Source organism: Hippocampus zosterae, chromosome 6, assembly GCF_025434085.1.
Source record: "Hippocampus zosterae strain Florida chromosome 6, ASM2543408v3, whole genome shotgun sequence".
Lineage (NCBI taxonomy): Eukaryota > Metazoa > Chordata > Actinopteri > Syngnathiformes > Syngnathidae > Hippocampus > Hippocampus zosterae.
In genome coordinates, this window is record NC_067456.1 from 16,639,057 (window position 1) to 16,653,007 (window position 13,951).

At 41.8% G+C, this 13,951-nt stretch overlaps 1 protein-coding gene and 1 long non-coding RNA gene across 5 annotated transcripts in view; one reads left to right on the forward strand and one right to left on the reverse strand.

The window, feature by feature from the left end:
- trpm6 (transient receptor potential cation channel, subfamily M, member 6) overlaps positions 1–13,951 on the forward strand; it is a 25,001-nt gene continuing 11,050 nt past the window's right edge. For 3 of the 4 annotated variants that reach the window (XR_007962815.1, XM_052068666.1, XM_052068667.1), the window contains exons 1-16: positions 1–690; positions 3,557–3,636; positions 4,256–4,294; positions 4,553–4,742; positions 5,523–5,736; positions 7,476–7,600; positions 7,684–7,855; positions 8,682–8,856; positions 8,990–9,113; positions 9,195–9,267; positions 9,449–9,549; positions 10,410–10,544; positions 11,478–11,531; positions 11,731–11,979; positions 12,363–12,634; positions 13,470–13,698. Coding sequence is in view for 3 of the 4 variants with exons in the window: in XM_052068666.1 (XP_051924626.1) it covers positions 658–690; positions 3,557–3,636; positions 4,256–4,294; positions 4,553–4,742; positions 5,523–5,736; positions 7,476–7,600; positions 7,684–7,855; positions 8,682–8,856; positions 8,990–9,113; positions 9,195–9,267; positions 9,449–9,549; positions 10,410–10,544; positions 11,478–11,531; positions 11,731–11,979; positions 12,363–12,634; positions 13,470–13,698 (2,265 nt within the window). In the remaining variant the exon portion in view is untranslated. The remainder of the gene's footprint in view (positions 691–3,556; positions 3,637–4,255; positions 4,295–4,552; positions 4,743–5,522; positions 5,737–7,475; positions 7,601–7,683; positions 7,856–8,681; positions 8,857–8,989; positions 9,114–9,194; positions 9,268–9,448; positions 9,550–10,409; positions 10,545–11,477; positions 11,532–11,730; positions 11,980–12,362; positions 12,635–13,469; positions 13,699–13,951) is intronic. The other variant, XM_052068665.1, reaches the window with a different exon arrangement.
- LOC127602515 (uncharacterized) lies at positions 7,260–8,734 on the reverse strand. Its single transcript, XR_007962817.1, has 3 exons — positions 8,603–8,734; positions 7,654–8,308; positions 7,260–7,525 (listed from the first exon to the last, which is right to left on the reverse strand). It is a non-coding gene; the product is annotated as an uncharacterized LOC127602515 (long non-coding RNA).

Consider the following 13,951-nt stretch of genomic DNA (forward strand, 5'->3'; position numbering starts at 1 on the left):
ATCTATCTATCTATCTATCTATCTATCTATCTATCTATCTATCTATCTATCTATCTATCTATCTATCTATTCTTTGATAACATCCCCAAATTTAATTAATTTTGAACTTGCTTAATTTTTATTTGTGCTCAGAGAAAATACAAGGACCAATTGTAAATTCACCTAAGCCAATTATGTTGCTTTGGGTTAATTCATTTCAGTATTTCTGCGTAACCATCCCGTATTTGTCAAAGATTATTTATGCATTTATCGTTTGAAGACCTCCCAATTAGACTTAGAGACTGCTCCAAGGTTCGATTACCGTAGGTTACGTGCGTGCACACATTAAAGCACACTAGACACACATGCAGCGTAAATTGATTGCATTGTTTCCGAAGTCGCACATTTTTGGGAAAGCACCGACACACTGTAGGGTCGATCCTTTGATTAGATCTCCACTGAAGCGGGCTTGAGGGGAACCAAAAGAGAGCACTTTACTCTGGATGAAAAGATAAGCGTCTGAAGGCGGGACCGCGATCTTGTCAAGTTTTCTTTCAAAGACTCAGTAATTACCCTTTGGACCTCTAATGGCTGATAACAGGGCCGCCCTGGTCATTGATCGGCGACTCTACTACTATTAAAGGCGCACTCGAGACGCTCTGCGGGAAAACAAGTGGGATGAACACGTCTCAAACTAGTCCTCCAACTATGGTGAGTTGCTGAGTAAACTGCTATACTGTATTAATTTGAATATTAGGAGTATTGCATATATTTGTTGTTGCTGTTGTGAAAGCGCTATATAAATCAGCATGTATTGTATTGTATTGTATATATGGAGCAGAGCTCGTATATAATTTTCCTGTTTATTTGAGTTCGGCTTTCCCTAACTAATGAAAAAATAAAGCAAAATCCTGGCATTACATTTTCAGTTGCTAATCTATTGAGTTAGTGTGCTTAGTGAAACCATTTTAGCTACAGGATAATTCGAGTCCAAATAAATTTTGTTTATATGAAGTAACTCAACATTTGATGGCTGCAGTACTTGTACTTGTTTGACTCAAACATTTGTGTTGGGCAAAGAATAAAAAAGTGGTTGTTGATGCAGCAAAGTCCTTAAATTCTGAATGTTTCTAAATGCTTTCCCCCCCTTTAATTTATGTTCATGGCTGAGAATGGAATTAATGTTGTTTTCCTCATAACACAAATTGAAGTGTTTCTCAGCTGGGGAAGGAACCCATTGCAAACATGTATACAAATCTCAGGAAAGGGATGTGATGTGTGTTTGTTTCCTTCCATCAATACTTCTCTCGGGCCTTTGTTGCTCAAAATGCTGCACACTCAGGAGACGGAGAGACCTTGAGAAACTGGCTGCAATATGAAGAAAATACTGCTGTGGAGTAGACTTTTTTGGTGTGTTTAACCGTTGTACAGTATATCGAACATGCAAAATATAAATGGCTTTCGTGAGCTGAAGTCAAACATCCAACTTTTCATATAGATACACAAAAGAACTATTAATGTCAAATAACTTTTTCAAAAAATGGTCTGAATCTGTTTGTATGCACAATAACCAGAGTTTGGCCAATGGTGAAGCTGCTTAAATCACCTCATGTTTGGGTTTCATTCGGCTAACGAAGTCGATGGAAATGCAGAGAGAAAAAGGTTGCGCTTTTTACTTATATATTTTTAGCAGCGCTGGGCCGTGAGTGAGGCCTTTTGCAGTACATAATTAAGATATCCTTTATTTATCCCGCAATGGGGAAATTACAATCAGAATTCAGAAAGGAAAACGCTGGGTAGGGAGAGGGAAAAAAATACACGCTCGAACTATCCTCTTCTGAGGATAATTTAAGGCCAGGATAAAAAAAAGCCCCTAGCACATAAATAAGCATATGACATTTACAACAAGTCACAAGAAATAACATGTAATAAGGGGGGAGGATGAATGGGAAGGGGTGGAGGGGGTAACCGCGACGCTGCCGAAATGACCAGCTGCACGTTCACCGTTGCGCTCCGCATATCGAACCACGTCACGGGCGGAAAAAGAATCGGAGCGAGGAAGACGGTGATAAGGATGTGTATGCGCGTGTGGTTGTCCAGTTGTGTATGTGTATGCGTGTACAGGTCATAGCTGCTTCGTCGAGGTCTGCTCATCATGAAGACAGTCCCAACTTATCAGTCCATGGCCGAGAAGGGGGGTGGTGGTGGTGGGGGGCCTAGACTCCATGCGTACTTCCATCCAGGGGAAAGGCCAGATAGCGTTGTTGTTTTGGAGGTACGGCCACCAACAATTCCAGACAGCCTTGAGTCCTTGGTCTGTATCTCCTCACTGGCGCCGATCAGTCGGATCCGAAAATTCTTTCCAACTTCTCCATGGTGTTGTCGATCGCGCGGAGTCGCTCCAAAACCGCAACAATATTGCGGTTGAGCTCAGTCATCGCTTGAGTCTGAGTGTTGGACATTCGCGCCAAGCCATCCAGAGTGACAGGCAGCTTCTTCACTTCCAATAGAGCCGCTCCCGTCGGTTGAATTTTGCGATAGAACAGAAAGCTGCCAACACCAAACAGCAGCATACCTGTTATATACCTGTTATCAAAAGGCCAATAATGTAGATATCTTCCACATCCTCCACGGACAGTACGGCCAGGCACACCGGTCTCCACTTTCTCCATGGATCCAGGGCGTATCCGGCAGAAAGTGTCCCCAGAGGGCAAGCAGGCTCCCCACTGCCCACTCTTTTCGTCGAAATTTTTTTGTCGATTACATTGAGAGACCAGCCAACTAATTCCATGGTTAGTTCTTCGGATGAAAAATAGGAGGCTACGAAAAAAGTTAGACAAAGACAGCACAAGGACTAAGTGGCGAGCACGGAAAGGGTGGGGTAAGGGGAGGAGGAGCAGTGCAAAAAGCGTCCGCCTTCGTCGAGAACCAGGCAGAAAACGAAAATTCTTGGCTGTGAGTAAATTTGCTCAGTTCGCAGGGCTGTCTCAGTGCGGCCCTGTCCCATATGTGCCGAGGCCCTGTACATGTCCGCGGACCGGTGGTTGGGTACCCCTGAATTAGAGGATATGAATGTGTACTGGATATATGCTTATTTGTGTGCTAGGGTCTTTTTTTCCCTGGACTTAAATTATCCTCAGAAGAGGATAGTTCGAGCGTTTTTTTTTCCCCCTCTCCCTAGCTAGTGGTTTCCTTTCTGAACTCTGACTGTAAATTTCCCCATTGCGGGACAAATAAAGGATATCTTAAACTTAATATGCTGTATCTTCTGTCTAAAGTAGAAAATATGAAAGAGTTAAAGTAAACAAAAGCATGTGTAATATTTCATTCCTTCAAGAGAATGTGTAAGAAATCGGATTGATGAGTCTCGACAATGAAATCAGAATGGTTAAATTCTCATGAATTCCCTCCCTAATCAAGACGCTGACTAGAGAGCATGGTTATTGTACAGGTTTGTTTTAGGCTGTTCACAGGTAAGGCCAAGATTAGTTTCACAAGTTGTACTAGTCGCAGAATGTCTGTCTGAATTACTGTTAGCTGTATTTATGAAATTTAATATTGCCCTTCCATATTCCAGTCACATAAATCATGGATTGAGGCAACATTCTCCAAGAGAGATTGTGTGAAGTTTATCCCCTCCTCCCGAGATCTACACAGGTACATTTGCATTTCTTTCAGATCAATAAATTTAAACTAGCCAAGATACACAGCAATCACTGCAACCTCACACTTTTTATGTCTTCTGTTGTATGATTGCTATTTTATGTTAAATGTCCTGTCAAGCGCTTTTTTACAACTTCATCTGTTGTGAAAGTGCTGTATAAATAAATATCTAGTCTATTGTATTGTGTAGAATAATTAAGTGACTTTTGGCTTGAAAGGGTCACAACATCAAGATTGAACAATTATCTGTACAAGTGATGTGGCTATCGTTCATCACCATGGCAAAATCATGGATAATGGCCAAAGTCACACCCCCAAAACACAAAATACAAATGCAAATACTGAATCTATTTAATAATAGTTTCCATTTACAGGTTGAATTGCACAAACTTTTCAACTTAGTATAGAGGCAATTTTGATGAAGGTGGCCAACAATATGAGGAGAAGAATTAAGGGGGTCGGGGGAGTTAAAAATTGGCTCAGTCCATTATTTTGGGAAGGTGGCAGTCTATTTTTTTCCGGAGAAACAAGTGGATTTGGCACACAGAATTATTTTCATGAACAGGAACCATTTGATCCACTTGATAAAAATGTAATTTCCCATTTCTTCCAGATGCATTCCAGTATTGCAAGTTTGCCAAAGCTTGATAAGGTAAAATTTAAGAATAACTGCATGTGTATGTAATTACAATGTTATGCAGCAACTCACAATTCAGTATCTCTCAATTCCAGTCATTTTCCAGTTACACACATAATGTGTTTTTGCCTTTAGAGTCTTAATGTCTACTTTCTTACCTTTCATGTATTCCATCAAATGTCAAATGACACATTCTTTATGTTACAAACTCCTAACATGGTTAACTGCCCCACCACGTAATCTCATTTTTGATAAAAAATATTCTTTGCCTAGGTGTTGTTGTGGTCGTCTAGTGGCGGAACACTCTTGGCAAAAGGCACCTCCCTCCACAGTCATCTTTCCTGATCCTGAACAGAATGTACCAGAGGACTGGTCCTTGGAGCTACACACTCGAGCCAGTCCCACCAATGCGTATGGGACCATCGACTTTCAGGACAGTGCAACACGTGGCTGTCGGGCCAAGGTCAGTGATTGCTTGGGGCAATCTGTTGATCCTGGACCGGGTTCCCCAGTAGATGTATTGTGTGAATAAATGCCAATTGAGAAACTGCCAATATTATCATCTTGTCACTTATATTCCGATTTAAAGGACACACCGGGTACAACTAGTGCGACCAACTTTTTCTGTCGGTCAGAAACGATACTGCATGATCACTCTTGTTGATGTATAGTCGTCTCAATTGGCGTACCATAGTTTTGTGTGATGTAAAGATTGACAGTTATACATCCATCCATCCATTTTCCGATCCGCTTTATCCTCACAAGGGTTGCGGGGGGTGCTGGAGCCTATCCCAGCTGTCTCTGGGCAGTAGGCGGGGGACCCCCTGAACCGGTCAGTGTGTGTCAAGATTTAATGGAGGTAGTTCCTGACTTTACAGGACCTTCAATTTGATCCTTTGTTCCTATGTCTTTATTACAGCATACTGCTCCACAAAATCGGAAAAAAGTTGCAGACTGAGAAAAGTGAACCAAATATGAAAGCAAAATATTTTTGTGATGTTGGGTCATACTGTGAGATCAGCAGTTACGCAGTTCTCATGAATTCAGGAAAGTGGCTTCCATAGCATTGTTACTGATTTTACTAGAGTGACCGGAGAGGTTTAGACTTTACACATAGATTAGCCAAAACAATTACATGTATCATGTTGCCAACCAGCAAAATGAAATGGAATCAATATCTCAAACTGTGAAGCTGTCAGGCGAGTAGCTCATTCTGTCATATTTCCATACGTTTCCTTAATAGTTTGTGCGCATGTCCGTGGACTCGAAGCCAGAGGCGCTGCTCCAACTGATGTTGAGGGAATGGCAGATGGATAGACCGAAGGTCCTATTTTCTGTCCATGGAGGATCTGAGAACTTCACCCTGACCCCCAAAGTCAAGCAAGCCTTCACTAAAGGCCTGATCACTGCGGCCCGCAGCACAGGGGCTTGGATACTTACTGATGGTATTAATACTGGTAAGTGTTAGTTTGGCTAAATGGTCTACATTCCGAATTGATGAGGCCTGTTTTCATCGTGGTCATTTCAAAAGCAGAACAACACTGTCTGTGACATCTGGTTGTGTTACCAGTGATCTTCAACTCGTGTGCCGTAACATATCAGGCATCCAATTGTACTGAATTGGTCCACGATGATTTGTTTACACTATAGCAGTGGTCACCAAACTACGGCCCGCGGGCCAGATCCGGCCCACCTCCACATTTGGTCCGGCCTCCCTGAACAATACCAGAGAGTCTTTTGATGTATTTTTCATCTATGTATATTTGTATTTTATCATAAAATTTGGCTTTTGCAATAAAATATTCCTTAGTTATGAACTATTTTCATGATTAACTATTAGCTAGTAACAATTTCATAAACACATATAACGTGACATTTGTTCCATCCTTCTGCGGTCTGTGCCGTTATCTGGCAACCCCAGAAAAAAATAAATCTTAAACTCCTCCCTCTCAAAGAGAACATAATCATGGCGAAAAGGTGAGGTAAGAGAAAAAAAATATTCAAAATACAGGGAATTTAACCCAATATGGAGAAACAATTTTTTTTTCAATGCAAAGAAAAGATTGTCTGTCTCATCTGTCGGTGGCGGTATTCAAAGAATACAATCTGTGGAGACACTATGAATCCCGTCACGACAACAAGCACGATTTTTTGCATGGGCAAATGAGAGCAGACAAACTGTCAACGCTAAAAAGAGGAACGTTAGCTCAGCAAAATACATTTGTACGCCAAGCTCATAGCTCAGCAAAATACATTTGTACGCCAAGCTCAGCTGAACCAGCCATCTGTTCGGGCTAGCTTTCGGTATGCTCAACTGATAGCAAGCAGCGGTAAGGAGAGTTTGTCAAGAAATGCATGAATGCTGTCACGGGGGTGGTGTGTCCCGAGAAGAAAGACGTCTTTAATACCGCGAGTGTATCAAAAAAAGTTATTTGATTTTGTGTGGGTTTCTGGGAAACAATACATTTTTACGTCTAGGTACTCTTGCAGTCACACTTTTGCTGTTACAAACTGACCCCGGACCCCCCATCAGAGAAGCGAAAAGTTATGTGGCCCTCACAGGAAAAAGTTTGGGGACCACTGCACTATAGCATCTGCCTATGCCAGCATGCACTTTTTCTAACTTTTTTGTTCGGTTGGGTGCAGGATTTTTTTTTCTAATGTAAAATTCAGAAGACAACCAAATTACTCACATTCTATAAACCGGGTTTCCATATGTATTTAACAATTCTTTTAAATGTTTGAAATTTAATATTGCATTTTAATAATTAAATACTTATGATGTAAACATAATAATGTCACAAGAAAAATGCTGCTTTATACTATCATGTTTCAGCGAAGTAATTTAAAAAGTGTGAATGTGAAAAATGTCAGCTTAAATTATTTGATAAAATGTGTTTTCTTTTAATTTGTGTCGTCATACTATCATTTTATTTTAAAAAACCCAAACAACTGATTTTGGTTGCTGTTGTGTATCAAGTTTAATGTACTAAATTAATACGTTATTTGTTGTAACAACATTTGCTATATTTGTGTAAATATGTACATTTCTATAGTCTTACTGTAGAATCACAATAACCATGCATAAATGATGAATTGTTTCAATCAAACGTATTGGCTCGGTTAAATTACATACTGAGTACATTTTGAATGGTATCTTTGCTGCGCAGTCAACCGTTCCTGCCATCTTGTCCAGGTGTGTCCAAGTATGTGGGTGAGGCAGTGAAAACCTTTGGTGGCCACAACCTGAGGAAGAGGAACACAGTTGGGGTCACACCTTGGGGAGTGATAGACAACAACACAAACCTTATAGGAAGAGATGTGTGTATTGACATTTTAATCTTTGTTAATAGCATTATAACGACATACCGCACCTTCCTCTTCCCCTCCTCTTCATTCATCAGGTTTTCAGGCCTTACCAGCCACTGGGGAACCCTTTGAGCAAGAGAGCCGATCTGAACAGTTTCCACTCCCACTTTCTACTGGTGGATGATGGAACTTTAGGAAAATATGGTTGTCAAGAAGGATTCAGGAAGAAGCTGGAGAAACACATTCAACTGCTGAAGATCCACCCTCGTGAGTTAGTGTTTTTTTTTGTTTGTTTGTTTTTTTTTCAAATACCAAAAAGCAAAATAAATGTTGTTTGACGCTGTTTGTTAGAACCAAAACAAGAACCAAACGGCAGCGTGGTGAGCAAGTGCTGAGCACTCTGTCTCACAGCTGTCAAGTTGGGGGTTTGAATCTAAGCTCTGGCCCTTCTGTGTGCAGTGTGCATGTTCTGCCTGTGTTTACGTGGACTTTCTCCGTGTTCTCTGGCCTCCTTCCTGATTCCAAAAACATTGTTAATTGAAGCCACTTCACCGTTCTAAGTTTGAATGTTGAACAAGTGTGACTGGTTCTATGTCTATAAGTGCACTGTGTTTGCCTGGAGACACTCCCACAATTCAATTGAGATAGGCTCCAGTTTATCCGCCATTCGAGGGAGGGTAAGCATTATAAAAAATAGCTGGCTAGATATTCTGCCACTTTCTGCTGTGTTGTGGGAGCAACTGCTGTGGTACCTAAAGGGTGGTTGTAGATACACTGCAGTCTGTCGGTTGCATTAATTGAATTATGCACTATGGGTGTTGAATGAGAAGAATGAAAGCACTGTTTCTAAACTATAGGATATCTTTCTTGTAATAAGCAAGCAACGTGGCAAAACTAGAACCATCCCATATGATTGCACTCTTCTCAGTTGGTGAGACTGTGTGATGTGCTGCTATGATGCTGCTTTGCTTTTGTACTGTAGCTGGCACGTACTGGCTGTTCCTTTTTGCCAACACATCCCACAGTCGAAATGTATTCCGCATCAGGATTCACTACTTTGTGGCAACAATGTTTCACTATTTGCGCTCCACAGGATTTAACCAAAGAGTGCCAATGGTGTGTGTGATAGTAGAAGGAGGCCCTGCCATTGTTTCCACAGTGCTGGACTATGTCAGTAATAACCCCCCTGTACCAGTCTTCGTGTTTGAGGGATCTGGAAGGGCTGCGGACCTGTTTGCCTTTTTACATAAGCACTCTGATAGTGACAGGTATGCACATTTCTCCTTCTGCATCCGGTGGAAAATCTAAGGTTTAGTTTGCAAAAATGCTTTCCTAGTGTTTATCTCTGAAATTGATCAAAAGCACAGTAAGTCTCATAAAACCACTTTCAATGTGCCTTAGGCAGTTAGATGCAGACATTAAAGAGGGTTTCCTTTTAAGGATTGGAGAGGTGTTTGGAGTCGACAGAAAGGAAGCGTCTTGCCTTTGCGCTCTCCTCCTGGAATGTATGGATCACAGACAATCTGTAGGTGAACAATCAGATTTGATTTGTTTACGACTGGTCACAAGTCTAAAATGCACTTTTATTTTACACTACGTGTTTCAGATAACCATCTTTGATTCAGAGTCAGAGGACCACATGGCCCCAGATGCCGCCATTTTGAACACTATTCTCAAGGGTACTTACCTTCACTTACCGGTACTTAATGTAGCTGACATCTGGAGTGCCAGGGAAGGAGTACAAGTGAAATTAGTGAAATAGCAATCATTAATATTTTTTTCTCAAACATTAAATAAGCTGTCAAACATCTGTGTTAATGGGCTGTCCAAATTTCTTCCGTTCATTTACGTTATGAACAGGCACAAAGTCAAGTGCTGAAGAGCAGCTGAGTATGACTCTAGCCTGGGACAGGGCTGACATTGCACAGAAAAGCGTTCTGGTGTATGGACAACATTGGCCGGTAAGACTGACCATGGACTTAACACTCCAGGTCTTAATGGCCAACACATATTTCGTGCCTATATCTTTTTTTTTTTTTACTGTTAACTGTATCATGTTCTTACAGCCGCAACAGCCCACCTAGATAGAACCAAAAAAAATGAAAATATAAAGTCATCTGAAGCATTACATTTAATTTGATCAGGACTGACTATTTCTGTATTTGGCTCAAAATCAGGGAAACTCACCATTACTCAAAACCATCAGTCACCATTTTCTTGATTTCATTCATATGTATGTGCATGTGTTTTTGCATATGCACACAACAATGTCTGAGAATGGAGCCATCTGCATATCAGGCTTCGCTGGTCATGATTTTCGAAGTTGTAATAAGGGGAGCAACTTGCCACACTGTTGGATTTCTGGACTTCTGGGCGTCTGTTGGTAATACTGTACGGTACATTACCTCAGGGCTACGATTGTCCACAGGGTGGAAAATGAGTCAACAGAGTACAAAAGAGCAATATTATGGCCGAGCGAGCTGAAGTCATCAAATTACTGTAAATATGTGTGCCGAGGTAGCGTAATTTATGTACCTTCAGTCAGAAGTTTTGACCAGTTCAACTTGAGTTCACCTTGAAAGCTTATATTGCGTTTTAGCTTCATATTGAATATTCACCTACCAATCACATGACCCTAACTTTTTGTGAGTAGTGTTTTAAAAACGTATTTTCTTTACAGTTATTCAAATAAAAGTAGCTCCTGACTTTTAATAAAATCAAATCGAATCGTGGAAAGTTGTACAAGATTACCTCTTCTCATAATTCGTGAGGAGGAATAGTATACATCTTCATTTGTGCTGTTTCTTGTGCTGTTTCCTAGGTGGGTTCATTGGAACAGGCCATGCTGGATGCTTTGGTGATGGACCGCGTCAGTTTTGTCAAATTGCTGATTGACAATGGAATGACTATGAGTCACTTCCTCACCGTGGATCGCCTGGAGGAACTTTATAACATGGTTCTTATTTAACATTAACTAATCTACAAGCACGTCGGCTTCACAGTGCAGAGGTACCGGGTTCGATTCCAGCTCCGGCCTCCCTGTGTGGAGTTTGCATGTTCTCCCCGGGCTTGCGTGGGTTTTCTCCGGGTGCTCCGGTTTCCTCCCACATTCCAAAAATTTGCATGGCAGGCTGATTGAACACTCTAAATTGTCCCTAGGTGTGAGTGTGAGTGCGAATGGTTGTTCGTTTCTGTGTGCCCTGCGATTGGCTGGCAACCGATTCAGGGTGTCCCCCGCCTACTGCCCGAAGACAGCTGGGATAGGCTCCAGCACCCCCCGCGACCCTAGTGAGGATCAAGCGGCTCGGAAGATGAATGAATGAATGAATAATCTACAAATATTTGCTGCTCTCAATCCCATTTTTTTTGCAACAGAATACTTTCTTCCCCTTGTTTTCTTTGGGTTGTTATTTTCCCTCTTGAATGTGGTGCACCCTTGCTGCACAAACAGAGGAAATCCACTTAATTTCTTGTTCTCTTTTGAAGCGTAAATTGTGAACAGCGGTTGTGACAGAACTCGCAACAACAGCACATCCAGACCCAAGAGATTGTTTGTGGCTTTTGGTCATTTACAATCAGTCCAATTGTGCAGAATGCTGTTCAGATCAGAGACTTCTTTTTCATGTAGACACTTGATTCTCCTCCATACTCACTTGCCTTCATCTTTTGTGTATTAAAATATGTGTTTACTTATTCATAATGCTAGTTGAATAAGTCCTCCTAAGAAACAAACTAGAGCCAGCCCCACTGCTGAATATAGAGTATTTGGAATGCTTTATCTGACAGCTGTGTCATTAAAAAGTAACCATTATGAATAATTCTGATCTCCTTCCATATACTGAACTACATGTTGTTATTATTAATCATGATGTAAGTCTTTCCTTCTCAGCCTCAAGGACAGACTGACCATTTTCTTCATCACCTTGTTGAGGATGTGAAACAGGTAAGTGTTAAAAGTCATGTAAAAATGTTTGACATATTATAGTACAGTATAATTTCAATTCACTTAATTTGATGTGTGTGTGTGTGTGTGTGTGTGTGTGTGTGTGTGTGTGTGTGTGTGTGTGTGTGTGTGCATGTGTGTGTGTGTGTGTGTGTGTGTGTGTGTGGGTGTGTGCATGCGTGTGTGTGTGTGTGTGCAGACCTCTCTACCTCCAGGATACCGGCTGTCTCTCATTGACATGGGCTTAGTCATAGAATACCTCATCGGAGGAGCGTACCGCAGCACCTATACACGCAAACACTTCAGAACTGCCTACAATAGACTAAACTCTCAACGAAGGGGAAATCCTCAGGAACCGCATTTCTTTCGAACTGCTCAGCCTTACAAACGGAGGGCAAGTCCTCAGGAACCGCATTTCTTTCGAACTGCTCAGCCTTACAAACGGAAGGTGGGTGGGGGATTCTTTTATTCTTTTCAGTGGCATAGGAAAACCAAGTGTCAAATCAGGCATGCATATCTGGATGGTGTGCATCAGATAATTCTGAGCAATTTGAGAGAAATGCTCTTATTGCACAAGATGTGTAATTACCGGGCTTGAATTACATTGTGATCTCTGGAGTGATTACGTCGTGTAATGAAGTGATTGGCAGCCAGCTAAAATGTTCATCATCTCATTTAATAATTAGGATTTTGCCATGGTCATTTTAAGTAGCGTTTTATTATTCAATGGCTTGTTTTTGTATGAATACTTTTATTTTTCTCTATTGTTTTTTTTTTTTAATTTGATGAGCCAGTCTGATAGATATACTGTCCTTATGTTTTTTAATCTAGGACCAGAACGTGCCACGTACTACCAGTGTAATGGCTGTATGGAGTACCGGACTTTGTGAAGCACCACTGGCTTTTTCTTTCAACTTTAATGATGTCTTTGTGTGGGCCGTGCTTCAGCAGCGCCAACAGATGGCGCTGTTCCTGTGGCAACATGGCGAAGAGGCTCTTGCTCGGGCCACAGTAGCTTGCAAGCTTTACCGCTCTATGGCCTTTAAGGCACGGCAAAGCAGCATGGATGATTACATTGCGGAGCAATTCAAAGCATATTCACTGTGAGTGTGAAGGAGGGCATTGATTAAAACAGTCATGATTCATAACACTATTGTATAGGTTGGGAGTTCAAGTAGGACTCCGACTTTCCTCTGAGGAGTTTGTTCTCCCAGTGCTTGTGAGGGGTTTCCTCCTCTTCTTTAATTTACTCCCACTTTCCAAAAACATGATTCAATGAAGACTCTTAATGGTCTTTAGGTGTGAGTGTGAATGGCCATTTGTGCCCTGGGTGTTTAACCCACAGTCGGCTGCGATTGGCTCCAGCCGACCCGTGACCCTAATCAGGATAAGCATGAGAAAACAGGGATGTTCGACAAATTTCGAAAAACAAAATCTCCTGATACATTAAGAAGCAAACGTATTAACTGGGGAATAGTCTTGGGGCGGCCCTGTGGTCCAATGGTTGGCGCGTCGACCTCACAGTGCAGACAGACGCCGTGGGTTTGATCCAGGCTCCGGCCTTCCTGTGTGGAGTTTGCATGTTCTCCCCGGGCCTGCTTGGGTTTTTCCGGGTACTCCGGTTTCCTCCCACATTCCAAAAACATGCATGGCAGACTGATTGAAGACTCAAAATTGTCGCTAGGTGTGAATGTGAGCGCAGATGGTTGTTTGTCTCTGTGTGCCCTGCGATTGGCTGTCAACCGGTTAAGGGTGTCCCCCGCCTACTGCCCGAAGACAGCTGGGATAGGCTCCAGCACCCCCCGCAACCCTTGTGAGGACAAAGCGGATCGGAAAATGGATGGAATAGTTTTGCTTCTTCTAGTTTTGGTTTGTAGTTGTTTCTCTTCACTTGAAATTACGTTGCTTATATTTTTACTGTTCTGTGTTGTGTCTTAGTGAATTTGGGCAGCTGGCAGTGAATGTTTTAGACTGCGCATTTCGTCAGAATGAGAAGATGGCAATGAAGCTGCTCACTTCTGAGATGGACGCATGGAGCCACTTTACCAGCCTGCAAATTGCAGTTTCCTCATGTCACAGACCTTTTGTTTCGCACTCTTGTACTCAGTCCCTCCTCACTGATCTCTGGACCGGTCCACTCAACATGAGAAAAAACTCACATTTAAAGGTAATGTGAACGCAGCCAGGTTTGTTTGTGCCCTTGACAAATTTCCTTGTATATTTTGATGTATTCAACACTCTTGATATACTGTCTGTTTACTGAAACTTTGGGGCAGAAATATCACTTCAAAACAAACACGGAGTGACAATGCGTCAGTACCAGCTGCTTCGAGCAAATCATATGCTTGGTATCTGAACTAGTACAAACCTGAAGAGAAAACTACGGTAGTTTGATTTTAATGGCTGGCTGTTGAGACTTG